The sequence below is a fragment of the Triticum aestivum genome, chromosome 4D, assembly GCF_018294505.1.
Source record: "Triticum aestivum cultivar Chinese Spring chromosome 4D, IWGSC CS RefSeq v2.1, whole genome shotgun sequence".
Lineage (NCBI taxonomy): Eukaryota > Viridiplantae > Streptophyta > Magnoliopsida > Poales > Poaceae > Triticum > Triticum aestivum.
In genome coordinates, this window is record NC_057805.1 from 310,325,144 (window position 1) to 310,341,004 (window position 15,861).

Below are 15,861 nucleotides of genomic sequence, written 5' to 3' on the forward strand. Positions count from 1 at the left end.
AGTGTTGATGAACGATGCGATGAACACGAGGACAGGGGCTATCAATAACGCATTGCTCCTGAAAAGACCAAAAACAAAATGGACATGAGTGCCAAATTTATGTCAAGCAAGGTGAATAAAGGTGGCACCAAAGTATTTTGCTCTTCAAAATAAAAACATAGGAATTTGAATCACCTCAATCGGAGTTACAGTGAAAAGATATAAGATTTGAAGTCTCAGGGACTAAATTGCAAAACTACTAGTCTTATCTTGAACATGCGAAAGTGCGATATACTGAAATACACTGTATAGCAGAGAAAGGGTAACCAGGCTCAATACGCCACTAAAACAAAAAATAGAGGGGGATGGCACTGGGCTGAATGCTTACTAAATGGGCCTCTATCCATCGCACAAGGTGAGAGATAGTTGCTCGGCCGCGAATTCACATGGGCTGGTGGAGAGACACTGCCAGCTGGGTCCCAATGTGCTAACTAGCTGTATGTTGGCCCAAGCAAACATGAGGCTGGTGGTGGGGGACGTCCACCATTTTGGCCGGGTCGGCACCGTTCTCTTCCCGCGTGACTCCAATGAGAAATAGAGGGAACTCCGAGGAGATTGTAACATTTGCCACGTCCTCGATATGGCTGGTGCGCATCGCGTGGTGCAGTTGTTGGTCAATAGGGAAGTCGGGATCAACGACGGCTTCGAGTTCCATAGCCTGCTCCGGCGAACTTTGTGGAATGGCTTCGACCGACTTGATTGGATCAAATCAAAGATGGAGATCACTAGCTTCGCGAGTTGCCCTATCGGCCTTTGGTGGAGGAAGGGAATGGAGGGTGTGATACGTCCATTTTACTATTTCTTACTATAAATTCCTCTTTATTATTGATATTTTTCTCCTTGTCTATGGAGGAGATGAAGAGCTTGTTGTAAGTGGTTACACCGACGCTAGCTTCATGACTGATACAAATGACTATAAATCTCAACCGGGCTATGTATTTACCCTTAATGGTGGTGCGGTGGTTTGGAAAAGTTTCAAGCAGAACACTGTTGCAGATTCTATGGCGGAAGCAAAATATATTGCGGCTTCAGAAGCTTCGAAGGAGATAGTCTGGATCAAGAAGTTTCTTGAAGAGATTGATGTGGTTCCAAGTGCATTGAATCCAGGGGAGCTCTATTGTGATAATAGTGACACCGTTGCTCAAGCAAAAGAACTAAGGTCCCACGTGAAGACCAGACATATTGAACTCAAGTATCACATTATTCGACAGCATGTCGAAAAGGGTTTGTGAAAGTACTCAAGATTCACATGGATTTGAATGTGCCAAACCCGATGACGAAGCCTCTGCCACGACAAAACATGAGCAATACCGAATAGCCATTGGTGTTAGAGAAGCTATGTAACTAGATTATTAACTCTGGTGCAAGTGTGAGTCTGTTCAAAATATGCACTAGAGACAATAATAGTGTATTATTTATTTCCACGTTTATACTAAGCTATAATTGTTATTATTCTGGAATATTTGATCCAGAGGAAAACTCATAAGCACGTGTGGGATGATAAACGGTAAAACCTGATTCTTACTCTCGTCTCTAGGACTAGCTCAAGTGTTGTATGTTGATAATGTCTTCCGGATATTGGGATTTCGTTAAGTGTAACAATAATCCCAAAACAACATTGAGGGTACAATGCTGGAAGAACGATCATATTGAATTGACCTAACTTATTTGTTATACTTTGAGATGCAATCGTCACAAGTCTATTCACATAATATAAAGATTTATCGGTTATGGACGTGAATTTTTGGGACATGGTGCCGCGCGAGGATGATATCCGGGCAGTCCATTTATGCTATGAGATTAGCAATTAATATAGCAATTGATTGAATACCCAAACGATACACGGTTTAATTTGGCAAAATACACGTACATGAGTTGGTAACTAGCCATCTTAAATGGAGCTGGATACAAGTGAATCCGCATGCAAAATACGGTCTTAGCCACTCTGCCATGTTAATCTGACACAGACCATTTAAATGATGACCAGATGGGATGGTCTGCCAGGTTTTAAAACCTCACTTAAATGTCTGATGTGAAATGCTGGTGGGCGTGATGAATATATTTAACTGTTGTTACATTAGCTCCAATGTTTCTTATGCACGTTTTTTATGGCCCAAATTGTAGATAGTTATTTGATTAATCTCTGTCCATCAGTCACCATGCTTGTGTTTATTAGTTTAACAACATGCATGTACATAAAAAATGCTCGTCCAAAGCATATTCTTGCCATCGCACATGTTATTGTTGGAGTACACATTCAACATTTAGTACTGATTTGAAAGTACATCAAAAGCATGAACTAGATAACTAGACATTACTAAACAGGATGCCAAACCAAGCTTAGCTAATTAAGTTGCTGCACATCAACTTCATAAGAAAGAACATGAACGAGAGAAGACATACAAAAAGAGCACATGAAGAGACCGCAAGAACCAGGGGAAGAGGATTAGTAAGGGAGGAGCTGTGGGATGGAGATGGGCTTGGGGCAAAACGTAGACTACTCGTGTTGATTGCCTTTAGACATCTGCTCTTAATAAACAAGACAATAACTCCTCTCGTCAGATTTGTGGGCCATGGTACTAATTGACTCTAGAATACAATGTCTATATAGGAGTACTTCACCCTGAGAAATGAATATAGAGTACTTCACCCTGAGAAATGAATATACCTGACGCCTAGTATGAATACATCACGGATCATGACACAATGAATGGTGAGATATAGACCTCGCGTGCCACCATGTTCACTCGTGATTTATCGGTTATTGTATGCTTTAGTTCCTTATAGAACATGAGTATTATAGTCACTTCTTACCGGACTATGGACTTTGGGGTTGCTCAAACGTCATCTGTAACATGATGATCATAACGATACTTTGGGGTTCATTGGAAAAAATATAACACGGGGATAGATTTGGTCATCAGCTCAATTCGTGCGTCATTTTTATAGCATCAAATTGATTTTTCTCGTCAAGTTCAAGCACCTGTGATGTTAATGGACTTGTATAAAGGAAAAAAAAAACAAACGGTCGCGGGGCAATTACGCCCGAGGCCCCAGCGGGGAGCATTTCTACACGAATCCAGACAAAAGCCTCGCAAAGCGAAATTACCCCTCTTTGCTCCCGGACAAATTGCAGAAACACCCTCTCCACTTTGTCGCGGCGGCGACGGCGAGGGCGACAACGCAGATCTCCTCTCGTCCTAAGGCTCCGGCGATCTCTCTGGCTGTGTGAGCGGGAGAGATGGAGCTGTGGAGCAAGCTGAGGAGCCTCGACGCCTACCCCAAGGTGAACGAGGACTTCTACAGCCGCACCCTCTCCGGCGGACTCATCACCATCGTCTCCTCCCTCGCTATCCTCCTCCTCTTCTTCTCAGAGATCCGTACGTACCATCCCCTCTCTCCCGCATCGCCGTCCCAGATCCCTTTTAATTTCGTTTACTCTGTCACCGACATAGTTCGATCACGCCGTCCTGTCCCCGATGGCTTTGCCCGCCTTCCGATAATTACATGCGTTCTGGTGCGAAAATCGACTATGTTTGATGCGGTTGAGACGTATGCTTGTTGGCCATGTCGTTGGTTTGAATTGAGAAAAAATAGCCGATGAAAAAAATCGCAATTCTATTACTATCATGGTAGATGCATTTGGACTAGACTAGTTCTACTACTGGTGCTGTTTGTTCTATTTTGATGCTATTTATGAGTTGATGACATCAGAGTCCCAGGATGGTGTGTGCGTCAACATTTTTGTGTGGATGTGCTGATGTGGTTAATCTTGCATCGATTAGATTGGCTATGCTGCTACCATGGTGAAGTTCTTTTCTTTGTTTAGTTAACATATAAGCTACTCCCTCCGTACCATGATATAAGAGCGTTTTTGACACTAGTGAGTACTAGAAATGGAGTTCCATTACTTTTTTGATAAACTTTGATGCAACCAATTGGAGTTGAATTAGACTGGGGGCACCTATAATTTTGTTCTCACCACAGGTTTCAGGATTTTTAGGATCAATATAAGGTGCACTGATGCAGTGTCTTACCATCTTACTATGCTCATAAATTAATTTGGCATGCTAAAACTGTAAAGGGGGATGGTCTTGTTACATGTTGCAACTATATTTTCCTGAAATGCGTTGCTTCCCTTTGGTCACATTATGCATTAACTTATTGCTGTGTTAACTTATATGCAGGGTTGTATCTATATGCTGCTACAGAGAGTAAGCTCACAGTTGATACCTCAAGAGGGGAAAGGTTACATATCAATGTTAGTGCAGATGCTCATTCTGTCATTCCAAACTTTCCATTTGTCTGGTACTTCTAGCGAGTTTCGTCTATTTCTTTGGTGTTTAATGTTGGTCCTTCCATGCTTGTTAGATGTTTTGAAAGCATGTAACTAAGATCTTATTATACTAAATTGCACATTTTTATCAGTTTGGCTTCATTTTTTGTATATTCTAAAACTCTATTTACCTTCCATTCTGACAATGTCTGGAAGACTGGAACTGATTTGCTTGTTAGACTTAGACAGCCTTCATTTTCTAGTCCGGACCTCCACAGGTTGAGAAATAATGAGCATGATATTCTTAGATGTTGTATGGGCGATCTGTCATAAGAACCTTAAATAACTAGTGATAGCCAGCTAGCTGAAAATATTTGCCAAGCCGTCAAAGCCCAGACCATATATGCCATTCCTGGTGAGACACTTTTCATTCTTTTCACATTGCTAACAAACATGTTTGTTTTTGCAGTTTGATGTTACATTCCCCGCTCTTCCCTGTTCTCTTGTTGCTATTGATACTATGGATGTTAGTGGAGAGCAACATTATGATATAGTATGTGATACACTTTTCAACAGTTTCCCTCTTTTCTATTTTTATCATCATGTAAAATGTTTGCCGAGCTCTACTGCATATATCTGTTATCTTGTTTGAGATGCTGAATGACTACTTTGCAGAGACATGACATAATGAAGAAAAGAATTGATCATCTTGGTAATGTAATTGAATCGAGAAAAGATGGAGTTGGTTCCCCTAAGGTACGTTTTCCCAAACTGAAGTAGTGTGTTATTGAAACTATTGTATTTTTATCTAACAATTTATGATAACTTGAACTGCTTGTGTGTTTTAGCATGGCTAATTCAAGATCCATTGCAATTGATCAATCGTAATATAACCAGATCTTGAATTTGTGAATCTTTTTCTTTACTCTCAAGATAGCCGATGCTATCACTGATGAGTTTTGCCTCCATGGATTTTGAATGGTTGTATTGTAAGCTTGCTAGCTGCCTTGCAGTTGATAGTGACTGTTCATGTTATGCCTTTTGAGAACCACCTAGGGTTGAAATATCAAGTATTACTGTATTACTCCCTTCATTTGTGCTTATAAGGCATATTTTTTTCAAGTACGGGGACCAACAAGTAGGCCATGCAACTGAAATAATATTTGAAGGACCATGCTATTCATGGTGTTACTATGGTTGTTTACTCATTGACGTTAAAGGAGGAGGGAATATGATTAAATAAAAGAAAACAAAATCTTAAATTTGCATACATGTTATAGTATTAGTTACTAGCAAACCACAAGAATAGGCCGTATATTTGAAACACAGGGAGTAACTCTTCATGTTATATATCGGAAACCACAACACAGAACCAACCTGTGGTTGGATGGTTAGGAGGTTTGACGCTTTGTCAATCTCAAGACCCGCCGGCTCAGTCTTTCAGAGGTTTTCATACGGGTAGGGTGTGCATGTGTGCGTTCATAGGGGTGAGTGTATGTACATATTTGTGAGCGTGCGTATGTACTGTGATTCTAAAAAAAACAGACACACAATTGAGAAACCAATTACAATTCGTGCATATTCAGAGCATGGTGGCCTGGTGGGTGGTGGCTTGAAGTGACTGATATGTTTTTCCTATTAAAGGTTACATGACAAATCGGAAATATGTGCACAACATATGCATGTAATGGGGTATCGTTCTTCCTTGACTTTGGACTAACTTCTGGATCCTCTTCTAGATTGAAAGACCATTGCAGAATCATGGTGGAAGGCTTGACCACAATGAGGTTTACTGTGGGTCTTGTTATGGTTCCGAAGAGGTAGGTATCTCTAGTGCAGTGATATCATGTGCTTATGTCAATCTTATGACCCTGACCATATACTTAAGCTTATTACCGCAATAATTTCATTTAGATTGAAAATATCATTAATATTGCACTTACAATTATACCAGTCAGATGACCAGTGTTGTAACTCCTGTGAAGAAGTTCGTGATTCCTATCGGAAGAAAGGTTGGGCACTCACTAACGTAGAATCAATTGATCAGGTATTGGACATTCATGTTCCTCCACTTCTATTTGATAGCATAATCTTGTTCCTGTACATTGTTCTTAGCAAATACTATGTCTGTAGTTCCCCATAGTGACATGTGATGTATTCCTTGGGTCCTCTGTTTGTTTATCTACTAAAAAGGAAGTTATTAAAGCAATAGCTTACAACAGTTAATTATAAACTCAGTAAACCACATGTGATAGAGCACAAGCTGACTAATTTGTACCTGCGACATACGTTAAGTCATGTATCTTCATACTTAACAGATTCATTCTGATGTTGTCATATGCTAGTAGTAACTTGGTCTTCATCTAGTGATATGCTAGTAAGCATTCCCATTGGCTATGAACTGTGCGTTCATCAAAAGAAGAATTTTATAATACAACTGTTTTTGTGTTATTGTTAGGTAAATATCACACTTCTCATTAGCTTCTATTTAGAACACATTGATTAATTTTTTGAAAGCCACATGAATATAGAAATCCCTTTAGCTTATTATTGCATTCTGTTCTGTTCTTTTATGAAGTTAGTTTACTGTCGCTACTGTCTGCCACTGATCAGTGTGGACTGCCTTTTGGTATTTTGCTTATTGTTATTTTCCTTTCTTTACACGCTCTTCAGTGCAAGAGAGAGGGCTTCGTTCAAAGGTTAAAAGATGAACAAGGCGAAGGTTGCAACATTCATGGGTTTGTAGATGTCAATAAAGTTGCTGGAAATTTTCACTTTGCCCCAGGAAAAAGCTTGGACCATGCATTCAACTTCCTTCAAGATATGTTGAACTTCCAGCCAGAAAATTACAATGCAAGTAGAATTATTTCCTTCTATTTACAGTCCAATTATTGTATTGAACATAAGCATGGACCTTTAATGGCCAACTACCCCCTTTCCCTGAAACAGATAAGCCACAAGATAAACAAACTGTCCTTTGGGAAAGAGTTTCCTGGTGTTGTCAATCCTCTTGATGGGTACGATTCTGTGCTTACTAATCAGTTTCTCAATTCATGAAGCCGAACAACTTTTTTTTGTCTCTCTTTGGTTCACAATTTTCCATGTCCCTGATTCTCTCGAGTATTTCAGTGTAGAGTGGAAACAGGAGCAGACAACTGGATTAACAGGGATGTACCAGTATTTTGTGAAGGTAAGATGTTAGACACTGATCAAGCTATCATATGTCTCAATTGGTCTGCTCACTTTTTTTTCCCACAAGCCTCCCAAACGGGGAGCCGGGTTAACGGAACAGAGTCTTACAAATTAGAAAATAAAAGGGGAAAACCCAGTTCAGTACAACTAGACGATTGGTCTGTTCACTATTACACTGCTATGTTTATGAAGAGATGCCGACCTTCTGCGTCAGTTTGCTAATCATCTCTTTTTTATACAGGTTGTTCCTACTATCTATACAGATATTAGGGGGCGAAAGATTCACTCAAATCAGGTAAACATCATGGTTTTTTAATGTTTACTTTTTATTACCAAGCCAAAGTTTCTGGCCAATACTTGACTTCCATCTCCAGTTTTCTGTGACGGAGCACTTTAGAGAAGCAATTGGCCTCCCGAGGCCCCCGCCCGGTGTATATTTCTTCTACGAATTTTCACCAATTCAGGTTAGGGAAGGATCTCTTTTATTTTATGTTGTTACTGTTGAGGCTTGAGCTGCACTTGAGAGTTCATCTACTGATAGTCTGCAACTTTGTATAGAAACAAAGCTTGTACGCCCCCAAAAAAGGAGACCTATATCATGACTATATATATAGTGCTGTATGCTCGAAAAGAAGCATACACTGCATTTAATCCATTACGTGGCACTTTTTCGTTTGTTTCTTATCATGAGGTGGCACTTTGGCAGGTTGATTTTACTGAAGAAAACACATCGCTTCTTCACTTCCTGACAAACATATGTGCTATTGTTGGAGGTGTGTGATACACTTGTAACCATACGTTGGTGCTTTCCTTCCAAAATATATCCGCGTGGCAGCGGTGATAGAAATTTCTAACCCATGGTTGATCTTCACTCTCGTGGCAGGCATATTCACCGTGGCTGGCATCATAGATTCTTTTGTGTACCATGGTCATCGTGCAATCAAGAAGAAGATGGAGATCGGAAAGCTCGGGTAAGGTAATTCCAGCCAGCCAGTAGGACGGTAGCCAGAAACTGAGTTGCTGCCCTGGAAAGGCGGGCAGAGAGCTCAGGAGGAATTTTGGTCAATGTTGTAATACAGTTTCTACTCAGTCGACTGTTGCTAATTAAGTATTTGATCCCCCAGACCATAGAGGCTTCTTCTTCCTTGTGTAAGCATTGCTTGCTAAGCAATCGGATCGCAGTGTGTGCCTTATAGGTCAAGTCTTGTGAAACATGCTCAAAACCCTCAAGTCAACGTTGCTGAAAACTCCATTTTGTTGATCTGTTCCGCCGTATAGTATATGTTACGTGGTTTGCTAGTACTCGTGTATTAGTGAAAATTTGGCCAAATACGTACATGTTTGGGTATATTTGGTGGCGAATGGTCCACTTGATGGTGGCGAGTTGCGTGAAACGTGCGAAAATAGGCAGGAGTGCCGTGTCGTGCGCACGGACTGGAGCGGGGCTCGGCGGCCGGGCTTGTGGATTCGTCGCCTGCCCCCGACCGGCGCGGCGGTGGCATTATGGCGGAGAAGGACGTATCATGGGCTCATGGGTGGCCTTTTCACGTGGCCGCTCTCCCAATCCCATGGTAGCCGAGGCACGCTCATCGCCGGCAGGAAAAGCCCCCCATCACATCATCACCCTGCCTTTTTCCTTGTCAGAAGATCGAAAGAAAGAGAGCAGAAAGCGGGAGGAGACGAATGGAACAAGGGAGGTACACGGAGACGGAGGGGAACCAAGAGGCGGGCTTAATTGCGTGAGAGCGATCGAAGTGGGGGAATTGATGTGCTCATGTTCCTGCCCGCCAAAGGCCCGGACAGGAGGAATATATTATATCGCCAAAGTGTATGTAGTGTGCCGTGGATCCATCCATCAATGATGCGATGCGAATGCGAGAGAGTGATCGCTCTGTCGGAGCAACTGCTCTGCTCTCCTCTCCTCCGACGACGCAGCCCAGTGTGGCGTGGGTGGAGTGTCCCGGTCGGATCAACCAATCCAATCGATAGTTGCAAAACTATGTTTCTGGACACGATGCCAGTTCGTCTGCTCCTCCACTACTTTGTAAGGTTATGGCGACCCCGACGAGCTGCTGACTGCTGAGTGTTGGATTCAATTTCAATTTCAATTTCAATGCGTTCCTTATGGAACAATCATTCAGTGGAGCAAAAAAGTGCCACTAGCATATTATATTATTCAATGGGAAAAGCGCACGTACGTAGTAGTATCATCGACCATCGTATAAAACGGTGCGTTCTCGGAGCGCGAGCGTGGCACCATTCGAATTTAAGAGCATCGGAACACATTAAACGCGCACAGTTTTAAACCCACTATTTCGATGTGATATGTCGACGGTATGGGCGGGCGTGAAATATAAACATGATTGTTCCCGTCTGAATATCCTCAAGTGTGTGTCCCTCTCTGACTGTGATTGTTTGCTCCAGACGAGACGGCTGGAGTTAGAGTTAGCTCACTCATTCATTCATTCAGCTACAGGGAAACAGCTCCTTTCCACCGCTTCAGGACGACAGCTGGTGTTTAAATACCACCGGTGGTGGCAGGCAGCGTACGAGAGATAGATTGATTTATTAGGTGGTGATGATGTTGTTGCTTTACAAGCTTACATATAAAAGCTCAATATGGTCGAGCAGACCCGGGAATTGCTATTGTGGCCCATGTTCCTGTCCCCGTTCGTTAGTGGACAGATATTCTCTGCCACTGCTACTAGTAGTGTTCCTTTAGCGAATAGACAAGCTATGATCAGGACAGGTTCAGACGCAACATATGATTTATCCTTGTGTTTCTTTAAATTTGTATGTTTGTGTAGCATATCTATCTAGTTTCCTGCCGCTAGTTAGAAAGGGAGGACAGAACAATGTTGGTGGATGAAAAATATAGACACAATATGTTATTCTTTTCATCATTGATGTAAAGCCGATGAAGAAGCCTTTTAGGATAGCCGAATACATTCTGTCTTTTCTTCTTACTACCACTCCTCGAAAAGAAAAGAAAAGAAACGCAAAGGAATCGGCAAAGTAGTCCATTCAAGATTTGCATTCCACCATATCTTGTCAACTTTCAAGATTCATCATATGTTGTTGTTGTTGTTGTTGTTGTTGTTGTTGTCAATTTGTTCCTTTTTTGTGATGCCAAGCAATCTGCATGTTGGCCAAGTCGTCGTTCATATCCATAGCTTAGCACGAGCGCTTCTCTTCCCTCCTTTTTCGCACTTGTCCATGTGAAAGTCAGGAGCAAAGTAAGTAAAATCCGATTCTTGCGTCGAAAGAAAAGAAAGAGGGACCAAATCTTGATCACCCCCTAAGACAGGCCCCAACCCTTTCAACAAAACAAAGCACACTCAAACCCAATCCGACGGAACGAACGAATTTTGTTGAGGGCACACTCAAACTCAAAGCTAGCTGGCACAACATCAACGGCAGGGCAGACGCACGCACGCACGTAGTGCCAACCAACCAGCGGCAAGACAAGACCAGCGACGCCACGCTGGAGGCTAATAGTTTTTGAAGATACGGATTAGAGACTAACCGCAATGTGCTACTAGTAGCCCATGTGGCGGGCGGGACTAATATTCCCTCGTCCTGCACACCACCAATGTAAATGCAAATGCATATGCGGCCGTTGGTTTAATTAGCCATCGAAAATGAGATGAAGGTTGACCTGGATGTGGTTTCAGGCCTCAACATGTCTGTCTCTCTGGATAATGCTCACATGCGTGCATGGCGATAACGATCCATCCATCCTTGAGATTGAGATAGATGGCTTGCTGCTTCTTGCTCAAGACAGTTGAGGCGATGCATGGTCTTAATGTTGGTGATTTAACTGATGATGGGTGTGCTGTTAAGTGTTAAGTAGCATTCATGCCCATCATGATTATGGCACTGCTCATAGCTGCAGTTTTTGTCATTGCCCATGAGATGAGATGAGATGGAGTCCATCAAGGATCACACACATCAGTGGCCATCAGCTGCAAAGCGATTGGCCTTTAACCCAACCACCGTCCAAAAGCCGTAGAATGTTTCCTTTTCATTCCATTTAGTACACCACACTTGTGCAAAACTAATCCTTATTGGAGTAGCAGCAACAGAGTGTATATGTGTGCTCTCGCTCGCTTGCCTTTTCTTCTTCTTCTTCTTCTTCTTCTTCTTCTTCCCTCGCAAGTCGCAACCTAGCACTCCTCCACCAGCTCCTCCACAACAGACAGACCGGATTAATCAAATCCAGGATCACAGCTGCTCCATTACATCAACACAAGAAAATGTGTTTTACGCAGTCACTAACCTAACGCCAAATATATATACCACAATGCATGCTCATCCAACCAACAATCACTAGCACCGGTGGTTGGTAACCAACAGGAACAGTTCAAGCTCTCCCTCATGGATAGGCCAAGGAATCAAACAGCTGGAAAACATGCATGTCTAGCCTAATCCCCTCTGTAATCGCGACACACACGTCATCTGGCTCACAATGATGCATGCAAACTCAGCAAACCCATGCATTATCTCCATCTTTACACATTTTTGGTACCACCTTCCTCCCACAAGTCAAGGATAATTATCACATAAAGATCAAGGCATCTCAACTGCCTCCCACACACCAAGCATTTTGACAATGTCCATATCCTTCAGTTCCCAGTCAATAATGCGTGCGTGGATTACATTACTACACAAAGAAAAAGTAGTACGAGTAGTATACGCACTCCGGAATAGATTTGTCTAGTCTGGCGTGCAGATGCACAAAAATGTGCAGTGCGGATCAAGTAAGCCGATCCAAAATACTGTATGGATATTGTGCATCGCGGAAAGCTTATCCCCAACACTAAGTAAGTGCAAAGCTGGCATGACAGTATATGGTAGTAGGGGATTGAATGTCTCATCTCAGTCCGGCTAGGAACAAGCAAGGGTCAGAGAGCGCAAGAGAGCAGCAACATGATTACCATTCTTGACAATAGGATTAGGATAGGAGAAATGCAAATTCAGGGCCACACCAACGTGGAGCTTATCCTGAAGCACCAGTGGTTAAGTTTCCTGGTCACAAACTCACACTACCTCGGTTTACTCTCTTTTTCATGTTGAGGAAAGCTCAACTACTTTTTATTCAGTGGTACGTAAATCTTAAGTCATTTTTTATAGTATTGAGAACAATGATATAAGAGCATCTTCAGCCGCGCCCCCAACCCCCCCCCCCCTCCCAAGGCCATTTTTTAGCGCCGGCGCTCAAAAATTGGCCCAGTTGCGCCCCCAGGATCTCGTTTACCGCCGGTTTGGGTCGAAATAACAGCTGGCGAACCCGAGCCGAACCCAAGCCCCTGGGGACGCCGGCCGAAGTGAAAAGGCGCGTGGGTCCGCTCTGTCGACGAGAGAAAGACCTTTTCCCGCCGATCCCTCAGCTTTTCCACCTCCGTTTCCCTCCATCTCCCCTTCTCCCGCCATTCTCCTCCCTCTCCCCTCCATCCGGCCGCCATGTCACCGAAGAAGTACACGGCCCCTCGAGCCGCTACCGATGCCAACGCCACCTAGCCGAAGCAGAGGAACCAGAGGGCGCCGCCGTCCAAACCCCTTGCCATGTCAAACGCTGACTGGAAGGCGGAGGTTCACCGCCGGAAAGCTGTCACCACCGACCGGCGGAACAGGCTCAACGCCAAAAAAGCCCGAGACAGGGCGGCGGCTGCCGTGGTGGAGTAGGCGGATCGATTTGTCTAGTCTGGCGTGCAGACGCACAAGAATGTGCAGTGCAGATTAAGTAAGGCGATCCGAAATGTTGTATGGATATTGTGTGCATCGCGGAAAGCTTATCCCCAACACTTAAGTAACTGCAAAGCTGGCATGACAGTATATGGTAGTACCAGGGGAGGGGGATTGATTGTCTCATCTCAGTCCGGCTAGGAATAAGCAAGGGCCAGAGAGCGCAAGAGAGAAGCAATAAGTGGATTACCATTCTTGACAACAGGATTAGGATAGGAGCAAATGCAAATTCAGGGGGCAGACGGATAGATGTGAGCTAAATCTCTCATTTCATGACAAGAAAGCATTCCCACACCAACGTGGAGCTTATCCTGAAGCACCAGTGGTTAAGTTTCCTGGTCAAGAACTCACACTACCTCGGTAGGTTTACTATCTATGCAGTTTCCTCCTTTTCATGTTGAGCAAAGATGAACTTTTTATTCAGTACGTAGTAAATCTTAGACATTTTTTTGTGTTGAGAACAATGATATAAACAACACTTCATTGATGTACTGTATGTGGTAATGTCGTATCACTTCATTTCATTCATCCATTAATCGATCAGATGAGAGATCACCGCAACGAAATGATGCTTGCGATTACAAGGATGCTAAGGCAGTAGCGAAGAAATGAGATACGTATGAGACATGATCGCTGCTGTTACAACAAGGAACGCCTCGGTGTGCCTGCCTGCCTGCCACTGAGCAGAGCTGAAGCTAACAGAGCAGAGCAATCTATCCGGTGGCCATTGTCATCGCCATCGCCATCGCGCACGAAGGAAGGTCACATGATTAGAAGCCGTTCATCTCTAGCAGGTAGGTGCGGCGCTTGCTGAGCATCGCCACGGCCTCCCTGAAGGGCCCGTCGAAGGCGCCGGCCACGAACTCGTCCAGCTCCTTGCGCCCACCGCCGATGCCGCCGGCCTCGCCCACGGGCTTGATCACCACCAGAGTGGCGCCCTGGATCCTCGTCCCGTCCGACAGCTCCAGCATCGGCGCGTACCGGAGCTTCATGTTGCAGGCCGGCACCTGCGTGCGGTTGGCGGCGGCGGCGGCGGCGAGCGGCTTGTCGGTGAACTCCTTGAGCTGCGGGCGCTCCATGCAGAGCATGCCCTGGCCGTGCGCGTCCGTCAGCTCCACGCGCTCCAGGGTGGGGTGCTCCTTGACGATCTCGCGGAGGAGGTAGTGCCTGGTGGCCGCGGCGATGAGCGAGCTGATGGTCCACACCACGCGCAGCTTCAGCCCGCCGTTGGTGTAGAAGGACTCCGGTATGCTCCCATTGTCGTCGTCCCCCTGCGAGGCGTCGTGTTCTTCCGGGGCCACGGAGGCGGAGGGCGCGTGCGAGGCGTGGTCCAGCCTTGTCCCGCCGAGGATGACGCAGCTCTGGAGCGTGGTGCCGAAGACGGCCTTCCACCTAAGGAGGACGCCGTCGTCGGTGCCGACGTCGGAGACGGGGAGCTCCATGCGGAGGTTGCGGATGCTGCTGAAGTTCTTGAGCACCTGCGCGGGGGAGTGGTGCGGCGCGTGCTTGCCTCCCGCGTGGCCGGCGGGCCTGGCGCCGGCGTCGCAGTGGCCGAAGGGCTTGAGCACGGCGAGGAGCACGGTCTTGAGGAGGCTGGAGAGGACGCCGCGCTGGCGCGGGCCGCCCGAGGCGCCGAGCGCGTCGTCGGCGTCGCCGGCGGCGATGACGCGGTCGATGTGGAGGCAGGCGTCGTCGACGAGCGGGACGAGCGCGTTGAAGCGGCGCGAGACGGCGGAGCAGCGGCCGAGGGAACGCGCGTCGGCGAGCTTGTTGAAGATGAGGAGCACGAGCGAGTCCGGCACGCTGTCGAAGTGGTCCTCCCCTTGCAGCTGCGCGAGGAGCAGGTCCTCGGCGAACACCCGGTGCCTGGACTGCATTCTGGAAGAGCTTGCTGATTCCGCTTCAGCTGTGGCGCGCGCGAGAGAGACAGCAGCAGCAGCAGCAGCAGGAGCAGGAGGAGGTGGAGTAGGTGAGGTTGTAGGAAGAGGAAGAAGAGGGTGGTGATGGTGAGTAATGGATGGCGAGGGGGAGAGAGTTATAAAGCCGCGCGAGCGAGACCTCTCCTCCCTCTGCTCTTGTTTAACTCCATGACTCGCTGTCGGGCACCACCCTAATCCTAATCATACCGTTAAGAGGGAGGGAACAGGACGACCATTTTTCTTCTTTTTTTCTTTACCTCTCCTTGTTTCATCTGCCGTTCTTCTTACCAGTAGCCATTGTTTAGTTTAATCATCTTCGTCGCCTATAGCGTTTCTTAGCACTACTTAGAGAAGACGTAAAAATAACTAACTTGCACGATCCAAACCCCCCTTTTCAACCGATTATGTAGATGCAAAAAGTTTACATCTTCGGGTACAACACATCGTGATGCATTGCGTCTTCACGGACTGGAGATGTAAAAATGCCAGCCACACGCCAACCGCCAACCGTCGTTTCATTTCCTCCCCCAACCCCATTTCTTCCTCCGGCCGCCCCATCGCCGGAGCCCTCCAGCACCCCTGCCGTCGGTTCCGCCGCGTTTCGACCGCCAGCCACCGCCGCGTTTTTCCGCTGCCATTCGATTCCACCACCGCCACCGCCCCTCCCGCATCCCCGCACCGCCGCCGCTG

The 15,861-nt window shown here is 45.6% G+C and overlaps 2 protein-coding genes across 2 annotated transcripts; one reads left to right on the forward strand and one right to left on the reverse strand.

Annotated features, from left to right (window-relative positions):
- Window positions 1-3,112: 3,112 nt before the first annotated feature.
- LOC123097618 (endoplasmic reticulum-Golgi intermediate compartment protein 3) lies at window positions 3,113-8,759 on the forward strand. The gene is made up of 13 exons (XM_044519407.1): window positions 3,113-3,419; window positions 4,227-4,300; window positions 4,785-4,868; window positions 4,991-5,071; window positions 6,055-6,135; window positions 6,270-6,362; window positions 6,989-7,168; window positions 7,265-7,332; window positions 7,445-7,505; window positions 7,749-7,802; window positions 7,882-7,971; window positions 8,214-8,280; window positions 8,391-8,759. Exons 1-13 carry the CDS (start codon window positions 3,281-3,283, stop codon window positions 8,480-8,482), a joined length of 1,164 nt encoding a protein of 387 aa, XP_044375342.1. The 5' UTR covers window positions 3,113-3,280; the 3' UTR covers window positions 8,483-8,759.
- Window positions 8,760-13,735: 4,976 nt separating this feature from the next.
- On the reverse strand, window positions 13,736-15,273 carry LOC123097619 (F-box protein At5g46170). Its single transcript, XM_044519408.1, has one exon. It carries the CDS (start codon window positions 15,127-15,129, stop codon window positions 14,023-14,025), a length of 1,107 nt encoding a protein of 368 aa, XP_044375343.1. The 5' UTR covers window positions 15,130-15,273; the 3' UTR covers window positions 13,736-14,022.
- Window positions 15,274-15,861: the final 588 nt, after the last annotated feature.

Bases quoted from the DNA above. Each gene is read 5' to 3' on its own strand.
- LOC123097618 (XM_044519407.1), top strand. From the start codon at position 3,281: ATGGAGCTGTGGAGCAAGCTGAGGAGCCTCGACGCCTACCCCAAGGTG. The intron at 4,301-4,784 runs GTTAGTGCAGAT...TTGTTTTTGCAG, and splicing joins GGGAAAGGTTACATATCAAT to TTTGATGTTACATTCCCCGC. The intron at 7,506-7,748 runs GTAAGATGTTAG...TTTTTTATACAG, and splicing joins TGTACCAGTATTTTGTGAAG to GTTGTTCCTACTATCTATAC.
- LOC123097619 (XM_044519408.1), bottom strand. From the start codon at position 15,129: ATGCAGTCCAGGCACCGGGTGTTCGCCGAGGACCTGCTCCTCGCGCAG.